Genomic DNA, 23,609 nt, shown 5'->3' on the forward strand with positions numbered 1-23,609 from the left:
ATGATCCATAACCACAGGAAACCATTCGGGTTAACGAGTTCTACGTTAAAGCCGTGAATAGATATACAGTATAGTTGCTGTTCAAGTTTTATTATTTAATTTGAATCAGTACATACCATTTACATAGAGGCTGTTTTTGTTCAGTGAATATCTTCCTAATGCAGTGATTTTCTCAGTGTTGTCTCTGAACTCATTATAAACAGTGACTTTATCAACTTCTTTTACAGTGGGATTATTTTTAAAAGAACAGAGTGTTTCAACTATAGTATTGCCTCGATTTCCAGGCCTGTGGAAGGAAATGGAATATTGAATTTGGGAAAATCATTACACCGATTTATTATCAGCATTAACATTTCTGGACATTTAGCATTAACACTACATAGGAATCTTTTTGTAAAGTAACGAAGATCATTTTAATTGTTTTGATATTACAGTAGAATGCTGAAGTATAGCATAGATTGATAGATTAAAAGTGATCTGTTAAGTGGATTACTTCAATATTTAATTAAAATTGAATATAAAATGTAAGTTTTGAACAAATTATGTTTTATTTTACAGAAGCTGTGAGGTAATCTTATTGAAACATATAAGATCCTGAGGGGACTTGACAGGGTGGATGCTAAAAGGATGTTTCCTCTTGTGGGAGAGACTAGAACTAGGGGACACAGTTTAAAAGTTAGGGGTCTCCCATTTAAGATGGAGATAAGGAGAATTTTTATCTCTCTGTGGGCTGTGAGTCTGTGGAACTCTATTCCCCAGAGAGTGGTGGAGACCGGGTCATTGAATATTTTTAAGGCAGAGGTAGATTCTTGACTAACAAGGAAGTCAAAGGGTGTGGGTGCAGGCAGGAAAGTGGTGTTGAGGCCACAATCAATCAGCTATGATCTTATTGAATGGCAGAGCAGTCTCGAGGGGCTGAATAGCCTGCCCCTGCTCCTAATTCATATGTTCGTAAGTTGCTTTTAAAATCTTTTCTTGGCACTGGCTTAAATATTCTCTTTGAAGATTATGGGCTGAATTTTCTGTTCGTTGGGCAGGTGGGCCTGACCCAATAGCGGGTGGGCGTGGAGCCAATTGCCATCAGCAATCGGGGCCGCACCGCCATTTTACGTGGGCAGGCCAATTAAGGCCCGCCCAGCATGACGTCCACCGGGAAACACTATATGCTCCCTGTGCGGGCGGGGGATCCCTAAAATTGCGAGTGTGCTCTTTCACGCATGCACATGAAAGAGAGCACTCATCTTCCTGAGGCTAAAAGAAAAGAAAAATCACTTACATGTCCCCTCATGTGACAATGACACAAGAGTCGGGACATGTTCGTAATTTCCATTACAACTTTATTACAATTTTGAAAACCCTACATGAAACCTCATCCCGCCACTGGATGAGGTTTCATGTTTTTACTAGTTGCTGCCGGGGCTCCTGGCCTCCCCGCCAACCTTAAGGTTGGACGGGCAGGTCCTTTAGTTGCTTAATTGACCCTGTCAATGGCCTCAAGTGGCCATTGACAGATCGGCGGACCTGTAGATGATTTTGCTGTGCCCCCGCCTTCCTGAAAATTAAAATGGGGCGGGGTGACGTCGGGGGTTCCACCCGGCATCATCCCATGTCATTTTACACGTCGGCAAGCGGGCCCCGCCCCCCACTCGCCGACGGTAAAATTCTGCCCTATGTTTCTGAAAACCCATCCATTCCAGTGACATCCTGCCTAAGATCTTCCATTCATCATTCCATGACCATTGATGTGAAGGAGTGTGGTTAAGACAGAGATTCGCTAAATTCAGAGCTCCTGCTTTCAGGCCACATTTGAGACCATCAGCATGGTACACTGGTCTCACCCAGGTCGCTGAAACCAATCCAAATAGTTTTTAAAGCAGTCCCTGATACATGGGACAAGAATCAGCTATTTTCCTGGACAAGTTAGCAACCACTCCTCAGGCGGGTGAACTTCTGCAGTCATATCTAGCATCTTCGGCGGGTTGTTGAGGCCCAACTCATGAGCCCCACCCCCATGAATTTTGACAGGGAAGCTGCAGACTTCAGTGGTGTGTATGATCTAATTTCCAAAGCAGTTATATCTCAGCATGATTTACACTATGTTCTGACAATGAAGGTTGAGTGACCAAGATTCTTTGTCATTATTCCTTTACATAATGGCGGCATCTGATAATAGCCATTATTATCATTAGGAAAACTGAAAGATTAATAAACTGAAATAAGACTTTTCATTGCAGATAATCACTTTGCTGAACACTTCCACTCTGGAATTGCTGTCCCTTCTCACTTCAATTACCCCTTCTGTTCCCACTTAATCCACTCTGCCATTGGCTTTTACACTGTTCCAATGAAGCTCATCCATGTTCCAGGAAAAAGCACCTGGCTCTCCAGACTTAATATTAGCTAAAACAACTTCACACTTTAAATGTACTTCTTGCTTTCATGCTCCTTGTATCTTGATAATGTCTTTAATTTCTTATATTTTTCATCATGTCTCTCATTGTCACATGTTAATGATATGTCAGTCTTTTAACCACCTCCTGTTTTCCACTTAAGCACCTTGCTTCCTTGCATGTGTGTTTGTGTATTTTTTAAAAATACTCTTCACCTGTAATGACAAAAGCTCTTCCTTTCACATTTCTACTCTCTTCAGCTCTGAAGAAGAGTCATACAGACTCGAAATGTTAACTCTGTTTTTCTCTCTCCATAGATGTTGCCAGACCTGCTGAGTTTTTCCAGTATTTTCTGTTTTTATTTCTTTATTTGGCTGACCTGCTGAATATTTCCAGCATTTTCTGTTTTTTGTTTTAAACAAATTAAGTTTTATAATAAAGGCATTACTGTATCCTCAACTGGGCTTCTGTAGAAATATTTTGATGCTGGCAATGAGCAGTCAATGGATATTAGTCTTACCTGAAAGATGTGAGTTTACAATTTAAGAATGCTTTCTTTATCTTGCTCTTTCCATACAGCTTGTTGAGCTATGGAAAAAAAATTCCACAGTAAACGTTTTAGGGAAAGAAGCACACCTTCTATGTATTCGGATTGCTATCGATTAATAATGTATAATTTCAGTATCGACTTACCAAATTGATAATATGGCTTGATGTAGCTTTATATGGAAAGGAATTGAGGTTTTGTAAATCTGGTGTAAATGTCAGATTACTTATAGTGAAAGTGACATTAAAGTCAATGGATCTTGTCCCCTCATTCGGACGTTGTGTCACTATCACAGTGGGCCCTTCAGCTATAAGGAACAAATAATTAAATAGGGAATGGAGCTGAAATAACATTATGCAATAAAACATTTCCCAACTTCACCTATTACAGTTTAAATGAATTGCCACATCTCTAAAATCGGATCTTGCCCATTAACTTCTCAAACTTGGTTTAGAAATCAGGTAGGTCTGGAATCAGGGGCATAGAGTGTAGGCTACTGTTGCTGCTATTGACTCAAGTAGCATGCAGTGCATTTTAATCACACAAGCAGCATGACTGTAATGGGGATGTGAGTGGGTTGGGTGGGTGGTGGCACATGATGGTTTGAGGGTGCAGGAGAATGCATATCAAGCATCTATGACAGCACTGAAATGCAGCCTGAATCTCTCAAAGGGGACATATTGCTGATGCAGATTCAGGTACACAGTTGCAATCATAAGTAGAAAGGAAGTAAGTGCTGAGAGAGCACCAAGGTGTTTAAGAGGCCCTGGTGCAGGCAATAGATATCTGAAGGGAAATCTTCTCCCCCTCCCCCAAATGCAGGAAGTCCTTCAAACATCATTTAGACCAGCAACAGGAAGAAATCACAGGAGGTAGCTGCAATGCCAAAAGAAATTCAATAAACACACTATACCTGTCAAGGTAAGAATTCTATTCTCTTCGTACTTGCAGCTACTTACACTCACTAACATAAGACTCCCCTCTCACAAACTTCCCTTCACTCTTCTACAATCACTGCATCATACTTCTTTCTCCTCACGCTCACATATTGATAAGAAAATAAAAATAGGAGCCTGCTTTTCAATATGATAAAGGCTGATCTTCTCCCCCAGTTTCACTTTCCTACCCACTCCCTAGATCCTTTGAGTCCCTGAGAGTCCAAAAATCTGCTTATCTCAGCCTTAAATCTATTCAACAATGGAGCATCCACAGTTCTTTGGGGTAGAGAATTCCAAAGAAGTTTCTCCTCATCTCAGCCCTAAATGATCACCTGCTTATCCTGAGACAGTGTCTCCATGTTATAGATTCTTCAGCCAGGGATTCTAGTGTGTTTCTAACTTGTCAAGCTCATCAGAATCTTGCTTGTTTCACTGAGATCACCTCTCATTATTTTGACCTCCAGAGAGTATGTGGTGGCGGTTCACTGGGGAGTCTGGGGCAATATGCACTTTTACATGCATGTTGTAATCTGGAGCTATGGATAGTGATGGTAGAGGTTCCAACATAGAGGTTCCATCATATGGCTGACCAGGAATTTCTCCCGCTCTTACCATTTGCCATTGGCGTGTGTTGGCAGTTGATACTCCTCCTGTTTGGTTGCATTATGAATGCAGCTTCCTCAGCCATTAAGTCTTGGGGTGGCACTTGAACCTGGAGCTTCTGGTTCAGAGGCAGGAATGCTACTGCACACAAGACCTGCTCCAGAGACTTAAAGCCCAATTTATTTAGCCTGTCATCCCAGAAACAAATCTAGTGAACCTTTTTCCACCAATATAGGGTACAAGTATATCCTTCCTTAAATTGCCACTATTTCAATTCTCACTTATGTACTATTAGCTATTCTACCACGATGGCCAAATTCTTCAAACGTCTCACAAGACTCATTAACATACTTCCTTCATTTTGGCAGAAGGTTGCACACAACTCAAGACAGCAGGCTTGGAGGATGAAGAAGCAGTCTACACACCCATTTCCCATTTGAAGAAAACATTTTGGCTATTATGGGCTAAGGCGGAGTCAAGGCCATAGCAAATCACAAAGTTGAAGGAGATTTCATGCAAGGTTTCTTCATTCGTAGTTCTCTTTAACCCTTCTGATATCTATCTCACCCCACAAACTCTGCATGACAAGCTGTAGATGCTTTCACCTCCAATTTCTCTCTCATTATTCTCCCATAAGCAAACTCTTCTTCCTCTCTTTCATTGTAGGTACTGAGAATGTGGAACCCCCTGACTAGTGAAGGAAGAAGAGGCACATCTTCCTGAAGAAGCACCTTCCCTTGATCTGACCGTCACAGGATCCAGCTGAGATATTAGCATCAGATATATGCCTCACATAGGATAGGTTAGAGGAGTTGGCTACACATGGTGACGTTTTGGGCACAAGCACACAGGAGCTAGGGTAAGCGGCTATGATGCTAGTGGCAACTCTCTAGATGGGAAGGTTTCACATTAATCACACTCTAGAGGACTTAAGTATAAGTACATGCCCTGATTATGTTTGCGGCTGATTATTAAACAATGAAATATTTCATCAGTAATCCAGTAATCTTGAACAGTAGAACATTCCTCATAAGATGGGTGTATTTTGTTATATATAAATAGTGATTAGTAAAGAATTTACAATGTTGTTGGCCACTATCACAAAAAGAAACATTAATGAAATATATAAGTGGAATCTATACTCACTTGCTGAAGAAATGGTTTCATGGTAAGCTGAAAAATCAAAAACACATATTTTCCATGAAATAAGTCAAATGGAAAGTCTTAATTTAATATGGAACAAAATCAATGTGTGTGGTTGAAATTTCTTTGATTCAATTAGAATTAAATCGAATGGAAGGGTATCTTCTTCAAATGTTAAATACCATTTACATAGAGGCTGTTATTGTCCAGTGAATATGTTCCTAAGGTGGAGATGCTCTTTGTGTTGTCTCTGAACTTGTGATACACAGTAACTTTATTAACCTCCTGAGGAGCAGAATCATTTCTGAAAGAGCAGACTGCATAGACACTGGTAGTACCAACTTTTGCTGCACTGTTAAAACAAAAAGAAAACAGATTGTGTTCATCAACTTAATAATAATTTGAAAATTGCCTTGATTAATAACTGATCATGTTTACTATCAATTTTCCTTACTCGAAAGCGAGAACTTTGCAGCTTGAGAATGTTCTGTTGATGTTGCTGTTAGTAAACAGCTTGTTCAACTGAAGGGAAGGAATAGTCACAGTAAATAATGTATTTAGTTTAAATATATATTTATAACAATTGGTATGTTGTCAACTGACCTGGTAAGCAATAATATTTGATGCAGATTTGTGTAGTAAAGAACTGGAATCTTGTAGATTTGCTGTCAGGGCCAGGTTTATTATAATGAAGGTCACATTGAAATCAAAGGGCTTTGCTTGCAGGTTTGCAGCTGTCACAGTTGGCTGTTTTGCTGTTAAGAAACATTATGTAAAACATCAAAAAGAGAATAGAATAAATGTCAACATTCCTGTAACTGCATTATTTACAGGACATAGAGTGAAGTCAAAAATATGTATAATCATATCAACAACATCAACTTGCATTTATATAGTGTCTTTAACATAGAAAACACCCAAAAGTGCTTCACAGGACATTATCAAACAAAATTTGACTCCGAGCCACATAAGGAGATACTAGGACAGAAGATCAAAAGCTTGTACAAATTAGTAGGTTTCAAGGCACATCTTGAAGGTGGAGAAAAAGTAGAGAAGTGGAGAGGTTTAGAGAGTGAATTTCAAAGCTGATGGCCTAGGCAGCTCAAAACACAGCCACCAATGGTGGTGCAATTAAAATCGGAATTATGCCAAATGCCAGAATTGGAGGCACAGAGATCTTGATATTGTAGGACTGATGGCGGTTACAGAGGTAGGCAGGGGCATGGAAATGGAGGTTTTGAGTATAACAACTTTAAAGTTGAGGCATTGCTAGACCATGAGCCAGTGTAGGCCAGCGAGTAGAAGGATGATGGATCAATAGGACTTGTGGCGCATTAGGATGTAGGCAGCAGAGTTTTGGATAAGCATATGTAAGGGGGAAGATGGGAAGCCAGCTAGGAGATTAATGGGATAGACTTGTTGAAGTGGATAAGTCTAAAGGTAAGAGAGGCATGTATGAGTGTTTTAGCAGCAGGTGAACTGAGGTGGGGGGCGGGGAGAGTTAGGCAATGTTAGGGAGATGGAAATAGATGGTTTTGATGGGGTGGACATGTGGTTGGAATCTCATCCTAGGGTCAAATCCAACACCAATGTGGTGAAGGGTCTGTTTCAGCCTTAGGCAATTACCAGGAAGACAAATGGTGTTGGTGACTAGGGAACAGTGTTTGTGATGGTGACGAAATTGGTTCAGTCTTCCCAATATTTAACTGGAGGAAATTTAAGCCCATCCACTACTGGATGTTAGACAAGCAGCATGACAAATCAGATTCAGTGGAGGGATCTAAAGAGGTGGTTGTGAGATAAAGTTGGGTGTCATTATCGTACAAATGGAACCTGATGTTTTTCACCGATTACATCAGCTTTTGATGAAGATTCTCCTTTCTCCCTTTACACCCCCTTTAGGCCCATCTTTTTATTCATCGCTTACATTATTACCGTTTCTTCTTGCCTTGCACCCTGTTGTCATTTAATCTCTCCTGCCTTCTAACCTGTCACATATATGTTCTTTCTGCCTCCCTCCTTTCCTTTCCTCTCTACTTGCTTAAAACTGATTACATTTCTAACTTTCTCCAATCTGACAAAGGATCATTGACTTGAAACGTTGGGCCAAATCTGGTCCCCGGATCATCGGATTATGACTGAAGATGCATGTCAGGACTCTGTGGAAGTCCTGATGTGCTGACCTCCATGGGAATTGTCCAGAAAGATACAAATTCCAATGGCAATTCCCCTGCTCCCCAGGACTCTATGCAAAAGTCTCTGACTTTGAGCTAGAGTTGGAAACTTCGAACAATTCCATGATAGTTACCCAGTAAATGTTCAACAGATGAAAACCTAGTCTAACATCTGGGTAACTACACAACTGATGTGATCTCTGCCCCCGACCTGACTATCCACCCCGAAAACCTGACTATCCCTCTGACTGACTGCCCCCCCTCACCCCACCCAACTGCACAATTACCCTCTCAGCGCAACCCAACTACCCATCCCCCGGCCTGACAACCCACTCACCCACCTACCCCTCCTACCCACTTACCCATCTCGCCCTTTCACTCACCTACCCATCCTCACCCACTCATCCATTCATCAGCTTACCCATTCACTAACATTCAAATTGGGCTTTTAAATTTACCATACAGCAACTATTGCTGTAAAAAGGGGGCGTGTCTTATGTTTCCCCAACTCTACTCTGCTCTGACAGTGCGCATTTGTGAATGCTGGGGTCAGAAGACCATGGTGGAAATGTGCAGCAGCATCAAGTCGTGGGACATTTTGAACACAGCAACAATCTAACAATCACTGCCGCTGCTCTGAAGATCTGGGCCAATAATTCTATTTCTCTCCTCATGAGTAAGGAATCAAGCCAAAGTATGATTTGTTAATAAGAGCCACAATGCCACCACAATAGTTTGGACAAGGCAAGTGATAGAAGGTATATCTGGGGGGAGGAGAGGCAGGCGTATAGAGAGGGGGGGGGGTGGTGGGGGGTGCGGGGAGACTTCATTTAGGGGGAAGGTGTTATCACCCATCAGTAAAGTTTCTGTCAAAGCCATGATATTGATGTAACCATCCATATTAAGCTCATAGATGACAAGGGCCTTGTTTGCAAATGAAAGGATATTCTGGACAGAGATCTGGAGAATCCTGGTGATAGCTAATCCACTGGTGGGGTCCACAGTGTCAGCACTGGGAAGGGTGAGTGCGACAGGAAAGGGGTTGGTAAGGATAGCCTCCAGTGAGTGGGCTCGATGGGAGAGAGTAGGATGGGGCATTTGTGTTGCTGCTCATTAGGAGGAGGTGATGAATGCTTCAGTGGGCCTTCGAGAGGATGCTGAGAAGCACAGAGGAAAGCTTTATGCTTACCTATGAGGGAGCAAAGCCAGGAAAATTGGATGGTGAGAATGGAACTCTACATTGGAATTGGAGCATCTTGAGCTTGGAAATAACTGCATGATCATAGGATAGAATAGTATCATCTTTTCTCTTATCATGTCAAATGGTACTTAGCCAATCCTGTCCAATTGTCTTGGACCTGATTGTATGCACTCAGGGAACCAATGTACTTGTGTGCTAGATGAGCCCCCTGTGATGTGGTATGATAATAATTTAGTACAAATGCTTTGAACAAAAGTGAACATTAGTATCATTAGGAAAATGATCTACAGCAGATCATACAAAATCTGAAATCTTGTGTTAATACATGTGTTTAATACTGTTAGAAGAAAACCAAACAGAATAATACTTACTGGGCAAAGGAGCTGATTCATGATAATCTGAAAAAAAATAAAACTGTGCTTAAATGACGTAAACCAAACAGAATGGAATTATTTAATCGTGGAATAAAATTCATGAGTGTGTATGAATTGTTTTGAACAATGTCAGATAGATGTACTCACACAGATAGAGTAAAATCTAATGGAAATGGGTTGTTTTGTGTCTTTTCTTACACACTAATTCTAGATTATTTTGGTTTTTGCACTTTAGATAATTCACACAGATGAGCTCAACTTCCCAAACTTTTGACCCAAGATTTAGGCAAACTTTCTGTAACTTTCTCAAATTAATGAACATCAAACCTATTTGACAATTGTTTTTAGTTAGGGGACCGTATATTGGGCCTGGCACTTTATTTTTCAAAGCTGGGAGAGTATTACATTAAAATGCCTTTACAGTTTAAAGTGTAAAAGAAATTTATCAGACAAATTATAAACAAAGGCATTATTTTGTTAGCAAGATTTATTAGCAACATTAATTCCCTTTGGAATTAAAGGAAAAATGGCAGCATGAGCTCAAAATCATCTAAAGGACAGAAAATAGAGAACAGCGGTGAACATATTTTTGCAGGTTGGAGGAAAGTATACTATGGCATTTCCTAGGGGTCAGTATTTGGATAACTGCTCAACGAGTGGCGGGCAATGCAGTCGCCATGTGGGAAACCCAAAAAGCAATACCTGTCCTGTTTGCTTGCGGCCTCACAGGGGGTGGTCCCTTGTTGTCATCACAGTGCTTGATTGTGGGAGGTGTCATTGGGAAGGGGAGGCCCAATGAAAGCCCATTTCTTCCTACACTCCTGCCTTCCCGCAACCCCCAACCTAGCTTCACTCATTGTGGCCTGGGGTCCCTTGCTGACCCCGAGCCTTTTCCTGGGTACATTGCCAGGAGCTGCCACCACTCTCCTGGTGCTGTCTGCAGTGGATAACTGCCAGCCTTTGATTGGCTGGCAGCTTTTAGGAGTCAAGCCACTGGGTTTCCACAAAGGAGGCAATGCTGGGCTCCCGCTTGCTCTCCAGTCAGTGGGATGAGACCCCTGCCGCCTGCATTAAATACCACCCATTACATTTGCAAACGAGGATCTGACAATTCTTTCAGGTGGCCTTTGGAAAATTGGATTGTTCATGTATGTAGCATGTGCCGTGCAAACTGCAGGTCAATTTTTTCTGGAACTTGGCCGCAAATTCAGTTGTCCTTAAAGGGACCTCTGAGGATAAGTAAGATTGAACTGTTTTTGCATATCTAATTTATGGAGCTGGAATTAATTCTCCTTCCATTTTCACGTTTTATACACTGGTTGTTGCCGGACACAGTCATTGCCATTACTTCCACCCCTCACCCATACCCTGCTAACAGTCTTGAGCCAACCAATTTTGCTGCTTCTCGGGACTGGCAGTAAGAATTGAAGAAGGTCTTGCTGTGATCCTGCCACCTGCCTAATTGGGTGCATGTTGCTTGCACTATACTGTCATCCTAGTTTAGTACAATCTAATTTCTAGGTCATTGTTTCTTTTATATCTTACTGAACAGCTGCTTAGACATGGGGGGTTCTGAATATTTGCCTGTTGTATTTATAAGGTAATTGTCATTGAGAAAAAAGAGTCTTTTTTATTATATTGACTTTGAGGCATCAGTTAAAAGACTTTCACTTAACCATTATCACCTGTTGCTTGTTCCTTGCGTATTAACCAGTCTATAACTAATTGAAAATTGTGTACTTGACAATCTTTCATCTTGTTACCAGGATGTCACAAACAATGTTCTCTTTAAAATTTTAGCGTTGTATGTGACCAGTTTTTTCCAGTGTGTGCTACCTTTAATTTTTTGTGTGTGGTCATGCACATGCATTAGTAAGCACAGAACAAGCTGCTGCAACCCCACAGCATAGTGGGAACCTTGGTCATAATAAGAAGCATTGCAACATTTCAATAGGGTGGACCTGATGGAAGGCATTGACTTTTGCTGACTGTTGCACTCCTTAAAGATAATTGCTCAGTTTTGAATACAAAGCTACAAAATAACATATAAATAAAAATATACAATGCTAAATACCATTTACATAGAGGCTGTTATTGTCCAGTGAATACACTCCTAAGGTCAAAATGCCCTTTGTGTTGCATCGAAACTGGTGATAAACAGTAACCTTATTAACCTCCTCAGCAGATGAATCATTTTGGAATGTACAGATTGCGTAGACTCTGGCACTACCAACATTTGCCGGGCTGCAAAATTAACAAATATTTAATTAAATCAATTAGAAAACATTATGCTGATTTAAGCTTAGAAGATGTAAGCTTTTGGGCATGAACATGTAATATTGGGACTAAATGTTTTCGAGCTAATGTGAATGCCAGCTGAAAACTCTTGCCAAATAATACCACCCACTTCAATGCCTAGAGAGTTAAATTGGTTAATCCCTGAAAATGTGCATGGGAATTGTGGTATATGATTAATTGCATTGCTGGTAGCGTGTTAAATTTATACTGTCTGCATTTTGAAATGATTACTGTGTGCAGCCAGCATGAACTATCCGCATTGTTCATCAGCTGCACATATCAGCAAGGGGCTAGCACTGTTTAAATGCAGTTTGCATTCCTGAATGAGGAAGTGCATTCTGTCTGCAAGAAGTGATGGACTTTTTTTGAAAAGTGATCCTGGACTGTAATACTTCGGCATCTTAATTTGCCTTCCCTGCTGGCAATCAAGATGCCATCTGCACACTTGCTGCATCCCAGATTCTGTATCCCAGATTCCATTGTTGAGTATTAAGAAGCTGCACAGAGCCTAAACAAATAGGCATAAGCCCCCCAAATCCATTTCAAGCAGTCCCAGGTCAACTATGGCATTGTTAGATGCAGAGAAAAACTTTTATTCTGTCCCACAAATGTCCCTCAAATCCAACCTCAGAAGACCAAGATACACACTGTCATCAAAAATATACAAGGACCAACTTGCTCAATTATTTTAATGGGGTTTCTATTAAAGAAATTACAAATATTGTGGAAAAATATAAACTTCTATCCTCAGTAGGAATATTGAAGGTGTCAGTGGCTCTTTGATGAGGAATCAGGATCTATGCAGTGATTTAAATCTCAAACCCCAAAGAGGTTGACTGGATTTTGTAGAACACCTGAATTCTTTTTACTATTTCAACATTTTTGCAACATTTAGTAATTTACTAAACTTTTAGATCACCTTGTAAATGTTTAATGTCAACATTCATTACCTGAAAGAGCTAACTTTGCAGCTTGAGAATGTTTTGCTGATATTGCTGTTGGTAAACAGGTTGTTCAACTGAAGGAAAGGAACACAGTTTCAGTGATAAAAATAATATCATTAATTGAAATAGGTATTTGGAGTAGTTAGTTTGTTAACTGACCTGGTAAGCAATAACATTTGATGCAGATTCATACAATGCAGAACTGGAAGATTGTAGTCTTGCTGTCAGGGCCAGGTTAGTAATAATGAAAGTTACGTTAAACTCAAAGGGCTTTCTTAGTACGTTTGGAGTTGCACTTCCAATTGGTGATATCGCTGTCAAGAAACATCAGGAAAGAAACAAATTAAAAATAAAATTATGTCATTTGTATTAAAGACAGTGGGACAAAATAAACCAATAATATACGAATCATCGCATAATATTTCAAGCTGAAGTTAGGGCTTTTTGAGGTTTGGTAATACAATTCATTCAAAGGGCTATTCAGCAATATTTGCTATCATATATGCAATTGACTGAAGTGTTAGATGAGAATCTATCCGTGGATATTATTTATATGGACTGCCAAAAGGATATCAAGAAAGTTTCACACAGGAGACTGTTAACAAAAATAAGACAGGACTGAATTGGAGGTAACCTACTGACCTTGTTAGACAATTGGTTAGGAGATAGGAGGCAGAATATGGATAATACATTTGTACTCATTTTGACAAGATGTGATATCCCCGAGAGCATCGACTGGTGCCTCAGCTTTTCACTAACATTATGATAAATTTGGACAAAGGACTCAAGGCCCTTATATCCAATTTTGCTGATGATACTAGGAGGCACCCTAAAATGCCTCCTCCCTTTGTCTCTGCTTTTTTCCCTTCTCTGGTCTGGTGCCCATTTATATACCTTAATTTTGGAAGCTAGTGGGAGTCTCCTGCCAATCACCCATCAATTACATCTTCCCATTCAATCGCTCATTACCAGGGAATAGGTGTCTAAGGTGGACCTCCCACCCCCCAACCCCCTTCCCATTCCCCCAGCCTAGCTCTCAGCCTTCTAGGATCGACTTTTCTTATCCTTTGTAACGACATTTTGCTACCATCTTCCAGACAGTTTTGAATTAGTTATGTGGACATGGCTTCATATCTCAACTTCTTATCAGGCCTAGCTATGCTTACACAAAGGTCTGTTCCTAGCCTCTGTCCTTTGTTAGATAGCAGTCTGTTGAAAAGACCTTATCCAGGTCAGCAGAAACAGTCTGCTGAGTGACTTTTAACCAGAGAGAAGAGCAATTTCCATAGTATTCATAAAGAATTATGCCTCTGAAAGGATATGTTGGCTCTGGGGGTTGTGCAGTACAATTTCAACAGAATAATACTGGGGCTAAAAGGGTTAAATTATAAAAAGAGGTTGCATTGACTAGGTTAACATTCCCTTGAGTGTACAAGATTAGGAAGTGATCTTGTTGAAATGTTTAAGATGAATGAAAGATTTGATAGGATAGATCGAGAAAATTCACTTCCTCTGGTGGGCGAGTCCAGTACCAGGAGGCATATCCTTAAACTTGGAGCTGGGAATTCAAGGGTAATGCCAGGAATTCTTTACAAATAAAGCAGTTGAGGGTAGGTAAGTTGGGAATTTCAAAAATGAGATTGATAGGTCCTTGTTATTGAGGGTTACAGAACCAAAACTGTTAGGTGGAGTTATGACATAGATCAGCCATGATCTGAAGGAATGGTGGAACAGGCTTGAGGGGTTGAATGGCCTACTTCTGTTCCTCTGTAGGTCATACATAGCACAAATGGAAGGCTGAATTTTCACTGTGGTAGCAGGAAACCAGAGCTGGAACTATATCTGATGTTATGAATGCTGAACTTTACAAGACAGTTCTGGTTTAAAATGTTTACTTTAACTTAAGGTGAAGCAGGATGCTCCGAATAGGGGGATGGTGGTCATACTAACACTTCTAAGGGACAGGCCAATGTGATCTGGTTGTCATGGTGAAAGAAACCCGAACTGAAACCTAATGAAAATCAAGTGATGGTTTTTGTACCTTGACACAGAAAGAGGGTCAGCTGCTTTTTGGACACAGAGACAGAGAGAGAGAGAAAGAGAGAGGAACTACTGATATGTGGAGAAGCAGCAGCTACTGCTGTGAAGAACAGGGTGAACTATTTTTATGTTAAAAACTAAGCAGAACACTTGTAAAAGCTGGTTTTCTGTTCAAAAGGAAGGGAACAGGACTGACGGGACTTGTGGAAATTTCAGGATCAAGGAGCTGCTGAGTTGTGCCTTGCTGGTGCTGGAATACTCTGGTGAAGGGGAACAAATTTTGAAGGGCATTGGAAGATTTGACTGCGTGGCGGGGAGAAGTGAGCCTGTTGGCAGTTATGAGTACCTTGGGAACTAGATTTTGTAATGCCAAACACATGGTGCGCAACAAAAGGAGTTTAAAGAAGAATTTCCATTGAGTTAATTCATTAATGTGGAAGTACCTTTTATTTGGTGTATTAGTTGACTGTTAAGTAATGTTTGATCTATGTTGATTTTAGCTTGTCTGTTACCCTAAACACTAAAAGTCTTAAAACATGAAATCTTGTCCTATGATTCTTTCCTTCGGTCACTGGGAAATTCATCACTTTTTTTAAAATTATCTGTCTCCATGGACACCAGTCCCACATCTGCCCTGACCTTGCGAGGGAACAGTCACTTGTTGGAATTTTGACCCAGGCGCCCACTTTCTTGGCATAGAGACAGGTCGGTGTGCTCTCAAGGCTGGAGGGCCATTCAAAGGCCTTCCAGCTTCAGAGGAGCATCCTGCTCCAGTAAATGGTAATTAACTCAGAGAGTGCTTCAACATGAAGGTGCCCTCTCAGCCACTTTATTAAAAATGTCATTAGAATGTAGAGAGAGCAGCCAGGCCACCACTGTTTGTGAGGCATGTGGGGTCACGGGCGGAGTGGGAAGGGGGAGCCTCTCCACGGAGCACCCTTTGGCTATACCCTCACACAAGCTTGCAGGCAGGGCCTGTAGGCCTGCCTGGAAAGCTAACATCCCAGCTTGCCACTGAGTGCCCAGTGCCCATCTCCAAGCAGTTAAACTGGCCCCCGTCACAATGAGAAACTGGAGACCGACTGTAAAATCCCAGTAGGCCTCCTTAATCTCTAGTTAATAAGGCAGTTAATGAACCAACCTGCCTGGTCACCCTGTGGGGGTGAGCAGCTTTACTGGCCACCAAACATATGTCGGCATCGGGTACAGACTCGAAACCGGAAATGCCAGCTGGCCTCAAAACCTTTGGACATCACATCTACTTCCATTCCTGACCTTATCAAGACTCAAAAATTCAGCCCAAAATCTCTTTTAAAACCTTCCAAACATTCTTTGAAATGTTCCTTAACAGAAATTAAAATGATGCATCATTTTTAACTGGGAAACATTTAAAACCCCAATAAGTTGGTTGTACAATTGTATGGAATTTATTTTGTTACCGTTCACAGTAATAAAAGAAAATTGTAAGGAGAGAAAAAAACAGAAACAATACTCACTCGATGAAGGAGTTGATTCATGGTAACCTGAAAAATCAATAGCATGTGTTTTCTGTGAGATGAGTCCAGTGGAAAGTCATCATTGAAGAATGAGATTCAGATCTTTTGATCTTTCATTCTCAATATGAACCTTGTGAGGGCCTAAGACCTCACCCTATATATTTTTATAAGCTGTATATTGATATCCTCATTACTATTTCATAACTTCTAAAACTGAACAAGATCCTTAAAATGGCTGAACCTGTCTTTCTGTGACCCCTGAACAAAAGAAGCCACACTGCAGTTTCAGGGAAACTCACACCTTGTTATCTGTGAGGAGCCACTGACGACTACCGGTAGACTCCACAGCTCAGCCTCAGCAAGGGCTATCTGCATATAATAACCCAGGCTGGTGAGAAGAAGACTGATGGTCTGCTCAGACAAAAGGCCACACAACCCTTCTTTCAATTTGTAATGCCTGAGACATTTAGCATTCTTCGAAACTCAGTCGCACTCCAAACAATGGGTACACATCCTTTGTTGGAGACTGGGTGGAGAGGTCAGGGTCATGTGACATAGGCCTCTGGCTTGTTGAACAAATTAATATTGCCTTGCTGAGCTGAATAGCTCAGTCTGCTCTTTATCATTGGACTAGCAGCCTCACAGACAAGGAGCTCTGCCCAGGTGGAACACCTGGCCCCATCTACACTGCTTCTGCTGGAAATTCTGTACCATCGCTTACAGGACAGACACACAGAGATGAATTAATCTCATTTTGTGAAACCAGCACCACCAGAAAAGTGAAATATACAGCATTGATTTTCTGCTCGCTGACCTCCGTTGGATTTTGATTCTGGACTCTGGAACCCACGTCAAACAATATTTATATTCTGTATATAGTCTCTGTACGATAAAATCTTCTCTCTATCCCTCTTTTACTGTATGAATGCGAATCTTTTTGAGTCTGTACAAATAAGGTAACCCTTTGAGTTCATCCTATCTCGAGTTTGCTATGGGGTTATTAATAGAAAATTGAATCACGTTAAATCCAAGAGATTGAGAAATACTTATAACTAGGGGAATAAATCAAAACATATTTCTCTTTATGGATGGGTGGTGAAAGGAGAACTTATTGCTGTTTAAATTAACCCCCTTCCTCTCCATGACAATCTAATAACTCATTCACATGGATAAGATAAAATTTAACAGCTCAAAGTATCTAATTCAAGTAAATTCAAAGTAAATGCTAAATACCATTTACATAGAGGCTGTTATTGTCCAGTAAGTATGTTCCCAAGGTGAAAATGCTCTTTGTGTTGTCTCTGAACTCATGGTACACTGTAACTTTATCAACCACCTGAGCAGCAGAATCATTTCTGAAAGTGCAGACCGCATACACACTGGTGTCACCAATATTTGCCGGGCTGTAAAATAAATGGTATACATCTAAGTGAATCAGAAAGCATGATTTGAAATGCAGAGCCCTTATTGGAACAATGTAGGAGGTTGAGGTCAGAGTGGGAGGGAGAACTAAAATGATAGGCAACCTGAATTACAGGATCACACTTTCAGGATAAACAGAAGTGTTCTGCAAAGCGGTCACAAAATCTGCATTTGGCCTTTCTAGTGTAGAGGATTGAAAGCAGCGAATACAGTGTACTAAATTGAAAGTATAAGTTATTGTTGTTTTCCCTGAATGGAATAGGTCAAGGAGATGGTCATGGGACAAGTAAGGAAACATAAGTTGAGTCTGAGGGAGGTTTAAACTTTTAATTTCAAGAAAAACTTTGAATGGATAAGTGACCCATAATAGAACATTTTCTTGAATCTGTGTTCAGAAAAATTTCCCCTATCAGTCTGTGCAACAATTTAACTCTGATCGCCCAAACAAATTGACTGGTGGGCTACAGGAGATCAGTGCTGGCATAGCAGCAAGAGTTTTAAGAGACAAATAGAACTAATAGAAGAACAAATTGCACTTAAATAATACAAATGACTTAAATACAGAAACAACTACTAGAATTCTGGAATGCAATAACTGGAAATTTTAATTAGTTTGACAATTTTTCCTTATTAAGTGCTTTCTTAGACATTTAAACAATCTTGAATTAAACAACTTTGAGGTTTAATATTAACATTCCTCACCTGAAGGAGAGAACCCTGCAGCTTGAAAATGTTGTGCTGATGTTGCTGTTAGTAAACAACGTGTTCAACTAAGGGAAAGGATCAGTCACAGGTTTAGAGAGAAAAATAATGATAGAAATGTAAAATATTGTAATTGATTTAAATACACTTTGTAATTATATGTCACTCTCTAACCTGGTAAACAATTATATCTGATGCAGATTTGTACAGTGCAGTTGTAGAGTCTTGTAGGTTTGCTGTCAGAGCCAGGTTAGTTACAATGAAGGTCACATTAAAATGAAGGGACTTCATTTCTAGGTTTGGAGTTGTGATCACTGTTGGGGATATTGCTATTAAGAAAAATGATGAAAGTATTAAATTGAGCAGAAAACATTTTTAAAACATTCAAAAAATGTACAGAGCATGGAAGCAGAATAAACCCAGAATATGGAAAGCACAGCAAATTATTTCTAGCTGGTTCTAGAATGTTTTGAACTGGGGTGAAACCTCATTCAAAGGACCTCTCATTTCTATTGCATAAGCAATTGCGCTGAAGTGGATTTCACAACTGATCATACAATACATTGATTTTTAATGGAGGAATTTCTGCCAGTGAGTTCATTACTGAGCCAGGCTGTTTTAAAAGTTGTTCTACAGGTCTAATTCTGCTGCTACTCTAAATACTCAAAGATACAGTGGAGAATTGCACCCTGATAAGGTAGACTGGGGTAGCCCTTCAGGATGACTCTGAAACCCCCTTTGCTCACGTAGCCACAGCTATGGCTGCAGGCCGCCCAATAGACAGGCTCCCCCTCGGCAGTGGTGGTTTGGCAGCTGTGGCAATTTTTTTAGTTTAAATCTTTTAAGAGTGCTATGAGGGTGCCTGAAGAACTCTCTCCCTTCCCCGAAACGACAGGCTGCAACTCTTTTGGTGATGGAAGCCCAAATCCAGCTTTGAGAGACCGCCCACTATCCTTAATTGCACACGAGCATACCTTCTGGCCATTGATTGACCAATCAAGGCAAGATCGATGTCGGTGACTGCTCCTGACACTGTGCAGAGGCAGGACCCACACTTGATCTTGACGCAGTGGCCTGACCCAAAAAAAAAGCTCTTGTCCATAGTATCAGTCTACTAACATGCCTCACACAACGTTGAAAGAGTTACATTTTATACACAGAATCTCTGAATAAACCTATATATTCTTAATTTTGAAGTTTCACTAAATATTCCAACAGAACAAGAAATTATGTACCAGCTATAAATGGGAAACGTTGCATTTCAAATACAGTAGGATTGTTTGACAATGGTTTGGATTTTCATCATGGAGGTGGGTAGTGGGAATCAGGAAAGTTCAGCTTGGCCCATCCACCTCGAGACAAATTGCCCACTAGAATGGGATTTTCATTGTGGGGAGGAGCTTGACTACAAACTGGATTGGGCCAGCCAACCTGGGAGAATGTTCGGAGACAGCCACAGAGGCACTCGGTGCGGAGGCGGACTCTTTAAAAGGGCAACTTTGGTGCTGTGGGACTTTGTCCCAGTTAAAATAAAAACAGAAAAAACCTTCAGCCTTTACCTCTCACATGACCTCATCATCCAAACACTCCATCCCCCCACCCCTCCAACACCACCACCCCCCAGTCCTCCTGGACCTCCTACCCCCCTCATCCCCAACCCTACAACCCCAGGGCTCCAACCACACCCCACCCCTACCCCCATGCCCCTGGACCTCTGACCGAACTCCGCCACCCCCACATCCACACCCACTCGACAGTCTTCCGACCGACTCCCACCCTCAGAACCACCGGAACACCCCACCCCTCGGTCCCCCGCTCCAGACATCCCCACCCAACTCCCCAAATCCTATCCACTTACCTTAGAAACTTAACCTCTCCCTGGCCCATCGATTTCACTGGCCCTTTTGAGTGACCTGCTTTATGGCATCAAGTGCCGTAAAAAAGGGGGTGATGCCTCCTTGAATCTGCTGGAGCTACACATTGCTGGGGCCTGCGAGGAGTCTTTCGATGCAGGCACCAAGCAGCTCCAGTGAGCGGAGGGGTCAGTGTAATTTTCAAGACCAAGTTAGTGTGCACTTATTTCTTCCTATTCCTGAGGGCCAGCACTTTCCGACACTAGTTGGAAGTTATGGCCCAGAATTTCTGGTTAAACTCAATATATCTTAATTTTGAAGTTTCACTAAATAGTCCAGCAGAACAAGAAATAATGTACCAGCTATAAAGTGGAAATTTTGCATCTGAAAATGGTCTAGATTTTCATCCTGGAGGCGGTTAATGGGACTCAGGAAGGCTTCAGCTCGGCCCACCCACATCGAGAGAAAGTGCCCACAAGACTGGGATTTTCATTATGTAGGGGGGAGGGGGCTGGATACAAACTGGAGTCAGGTCAGCCTATCTGGGAAAAAGTTTGGATACAGCCACAGGGCTGCTGGGTACAGAGGTGGACTGTTTAGAAGGCTGCTTCGATGCCATGGACTTCATCCCAGTTAAACTAAAAACAGAAAAACTCTTCAGCCCTCACCCTCACCCTCCACACACTCCCCATGCCCCATGCCTGCCACCTCATGCCCCCACTCACCCCCTTTGCCACCTCAAGTATGCCTCCCCATCTACCCCCTGATTCCCCCATGCCGTTTTGCATCTCAAGTCTCCCCTTGCCAAGGTATGTCCCCCAAACAACTGCTATGGCTCCTCATGTCCACCATGCCAGGGTCTGGCACTTCCATGCTCATTCACCCACTACACTGCATAGAACTAATGAACCCGATATTGACAGTGGGATTTGTAAAAGAAAGCTTTTAAAAAGTGTCAAGGAAGTATCATTTTTTCCCTAATATTACTGTGGGATACTATGTTTTTGTGTGTGTGTGTGTCTGGTTTAATTAAACTGCAGTCAGTCTGCAAAGTTTAAATCATTGAAGAGTTTAGGTGTGAAACAGGCATTTGAAATGGAGATGGGTAACTTAGGGATGAAGTCTCAGCAGATAGTGTGATTGGGATTTGCATTTTTAGATAAGCTGAGAAGTTGTTTGATTTTCAAAGGGACATGATACAATGTTTACAACTGGCAAGATAAATAAAGCAAAGTTATTAAGTTTATTTTTCCTGCAAGTGCTGGCCATAATGACACGTGAAAGATTTTTATATTGTGGGAAAAGTAACTTCCAAAGCAAGGATGAAACAATGGGATTTACAGATCAAAAAGGAGAAATATATTTAAAGAAAGATGGAAAGCTGTATGAGGAGTGGCTGTGTGCGGTCTTGGAAGGTGCACTGTGTGAAATAGACCTGTGGAAAAGCCTCTAGCCTGGAGAAGTTTGCTATTCCAGTAATCAAGATTTTGTTAAAAGCCTTTGGAATTTCATTGTTGAGTGAGAGGGAGAGAGGAGCTGTGAAATAACTCCCTTACAGCAACAGTGGGTGCTTGTGGTAATATTGCTGGATATTTTATAGATTAAGAGTCTCTTTGGACTGTTGCCTTAAAGGGGTGTGTAGTTGGGGGTAGTTAAGTAGAAATCTTGTGAGAACTGTTATAAAATTAAAAGTAACTGCATAACTTGTGTGTTTAAGATTTATTTTCTTTTGTTAATGTTTTAATATAATCATTAAAATATTCAAAGGTGGTAGTGGACACATTACTTCTGGCTTCAGTGCACAAACCCTCTTTAAATAAATAGAAATTGCAAAATTGTTGTGATAGTGTGGCCAAGTTTCCCTTTGGGATTTGTTCAGCCTAGCAAATACCACCCCCCACATCATAACAAGAGTAATTGATAGCTTTCCACATTTTTAAAAACACCTTTATACCAGAGCCCAATTAAAGTGTCAATGATCCAGACTTTTTAAAGTTTCAATGGACTTCTCCATCTTGTGTAAATAAATATTGTGAAATTGACTGCATAAATCAGAGAGCCAGAGCTTCAATTAAACAATGTTTTCTCTGAGATTTAGGTGTCTCAACAGGTTTATGGCTTTCTGGGCTCTCAGCCAAGCCTGATAATGTATTCTTGGCTGAGAGCCCAGAAATGTATTAGAGTTCTAGGGCAGAATTTTGCATTTGACAGGCGGGTGGGCCGGACTGACTCGGCGGCGGGTGGACAGGCGATCCCCGCCGCCGAAATGGGCCATGCCACCATTTTGCGTGGGCAGGCCAATTAAGGCCAGACCAGCGCATTTCAGACTCCCGTGTTCATTGGGAAAATTAAATTGGCGGCGGGCACGTGCAGATCGCCAGTTCCAATGGGGAACCGGCAGTCTGTATAAAGAGCGGCCAGGCAGCCTCCTTTAGGCTGTCACATGGCCAGTCACCGGGCAGCTCAAGAGGTGAGGGCAGAGGAGGAGGAGGGGGGCAGGCTGCAGGATAGGCCAGCGGGGGGCCACTGTGCCCATTGGTTCTCAGATGCCTGCCTTGCTGTCCTCGTCGAAGAGGTTTCCAACCATGGGGGGTCTTGTTTCTGGAGGATGGGAGGAGGAGGGTGCCCCACATCACCAGGCAGGCGTGGCAGGGGATAGCTCAGGCTGTTGGCTCTGAAGATGCTGTGTGGCACTTAGGAATGCAGTGCCGCAAGCGCTTCAATGATTTGCTGTGCTCTGGAAGGTGAGTACCATGTCAGCCTTGGTCATTTTACCCAGCAGGTAGCGTTAGCCTTTGAGCCCCCCCCCCAACACCCCAACTCCCCCATCCCCCCCGGCCCCCCCACGTCTTAGTGTCATTACTGCATTGGGCATTTGACATATGTTGGGTGGGCAAACAGATTGGGACCATGCTTACATCAGCCTTAGTGGTTGAGGAGAAGATGGTTTCTCCCCGCAGCATATGTTGGTGTTTGTCGCATTTGAGTAGTCTGGGGGCAACCTACAGGGGAGGCAGGTAGACACGTATTCAGAACTCCAACACATGTCTTATTGATGGTGATGAGATGGTGGAAGGGGAGCCTCAAGGTGTCGTGGCCAAGTGCCATCTGCTGGCCTTGGCGCTGCACCTAGTTGTGTGTCCTTGCCATGGGTGCTAAGACCCGTGTGTTATTCAAAGTGATGGACGCCAAATGTGTTCAAGGTGGCCGTTGGGGGAGAGGGTTGGGAGCAGCCGTACTATCTTCTAGGGACTGATCACCAGTGGCGTGGACAGGAGCCGCTGGAGGCCTCAGCTGGGCACTGTGGTTGGGGTGCGGCATGTGCATGAAGAGTACATGAGCGACCAGCCACAATAATTACTCTTCTATGTTCTGCAGGCAAAAACTGAGAGCAATATCCGGGAGCATCAGCGGACTGGTGGTGCGCACGCCATGCTGCAGCTCCTCACCACGTATGAGGAGCAGGCCATGGAGCTGGGGAGGA

General features: G+C 42.0%; 1 protein-coding gene across 1 annotated transcript in view; it reads right to left on the reverse strand.

The window, feature by feature from the left end:
• The window catches only part of LOC121287595 (mucin-16-like), a 61,131-nt gene that overhangs the window by 16,502 nt on the left and 21,020 nt on the right, over window positions 1-23,609 (reverse strand). The window contains exons 12-26 of the mRNA XM_041205522.1: window positions 18,447-18,601; window positions 18,273-18,340; window positions 17,382-17,551; window positions 16,149-16,175; window positions 12,772-12,926; window positions 12,619-12,686; window positions 11,445-11,614; window positions 9,368-9,394; window positions 6,225-6,376; window positions 6,076-6,143; window positions 5,804-5,973; window positions 5,625-5,651; window positions 3,084-3,244; window positions 2,911-2,978; window positions 117-286 (exon numbers count right to left, since the gene is read on the reverse strand). Coding sequence (XP_041061456.1) covers window positions 117-286; window positions 2,911-2,978; window positions 3,084-3,244; window positions 5,625-5,651; window positions 5,804-5,973; window positions 6,076-6,143; window positions 6,225-6,376; window positions 9,368-9,394; window positions 11,445-11,614; window positions 12,619-12,686; window positions 12,772-12,926; window positions 16,149-16,175; window positions 17,382-17,551; window positions 18,273-18,340; window positions 18,447-18,601 — 1,656 coding nt within the window. The remainder of the gene's footprint in view (window positions 1-116; window positions 287-2,910; window positions 2,979-3,083; window positions 3,245-5,624; window positions 5,652-5,803; window positions 5,974-6,075; window positions 6,144-6,224; window positions 6,377-9,367; window positions 9,395-11,444; window positions 11,615-12,618; window positions 12,687-12,771; window positions 12,927-16,148; window positions 16,176-17,381; window positions 17,552-18,272; window positions 18,341-18,446; window positions 18,602-23,609) is intronic.

Source organism: Carcharodon carcharias, chromosome 14 (genome assembly GCF_017639515.1).
Source record: "Carcharodon carcharias isolate sCarCar2 chromosome 14, sCarCar2.pri, whole genome shotgun sequence".
NCBI lineage: Eukaryota > Metazoa > Chordata > Chondrichthyes > Lamniformes > Lamnidae > Carcharodon > Carcharodon carcharias.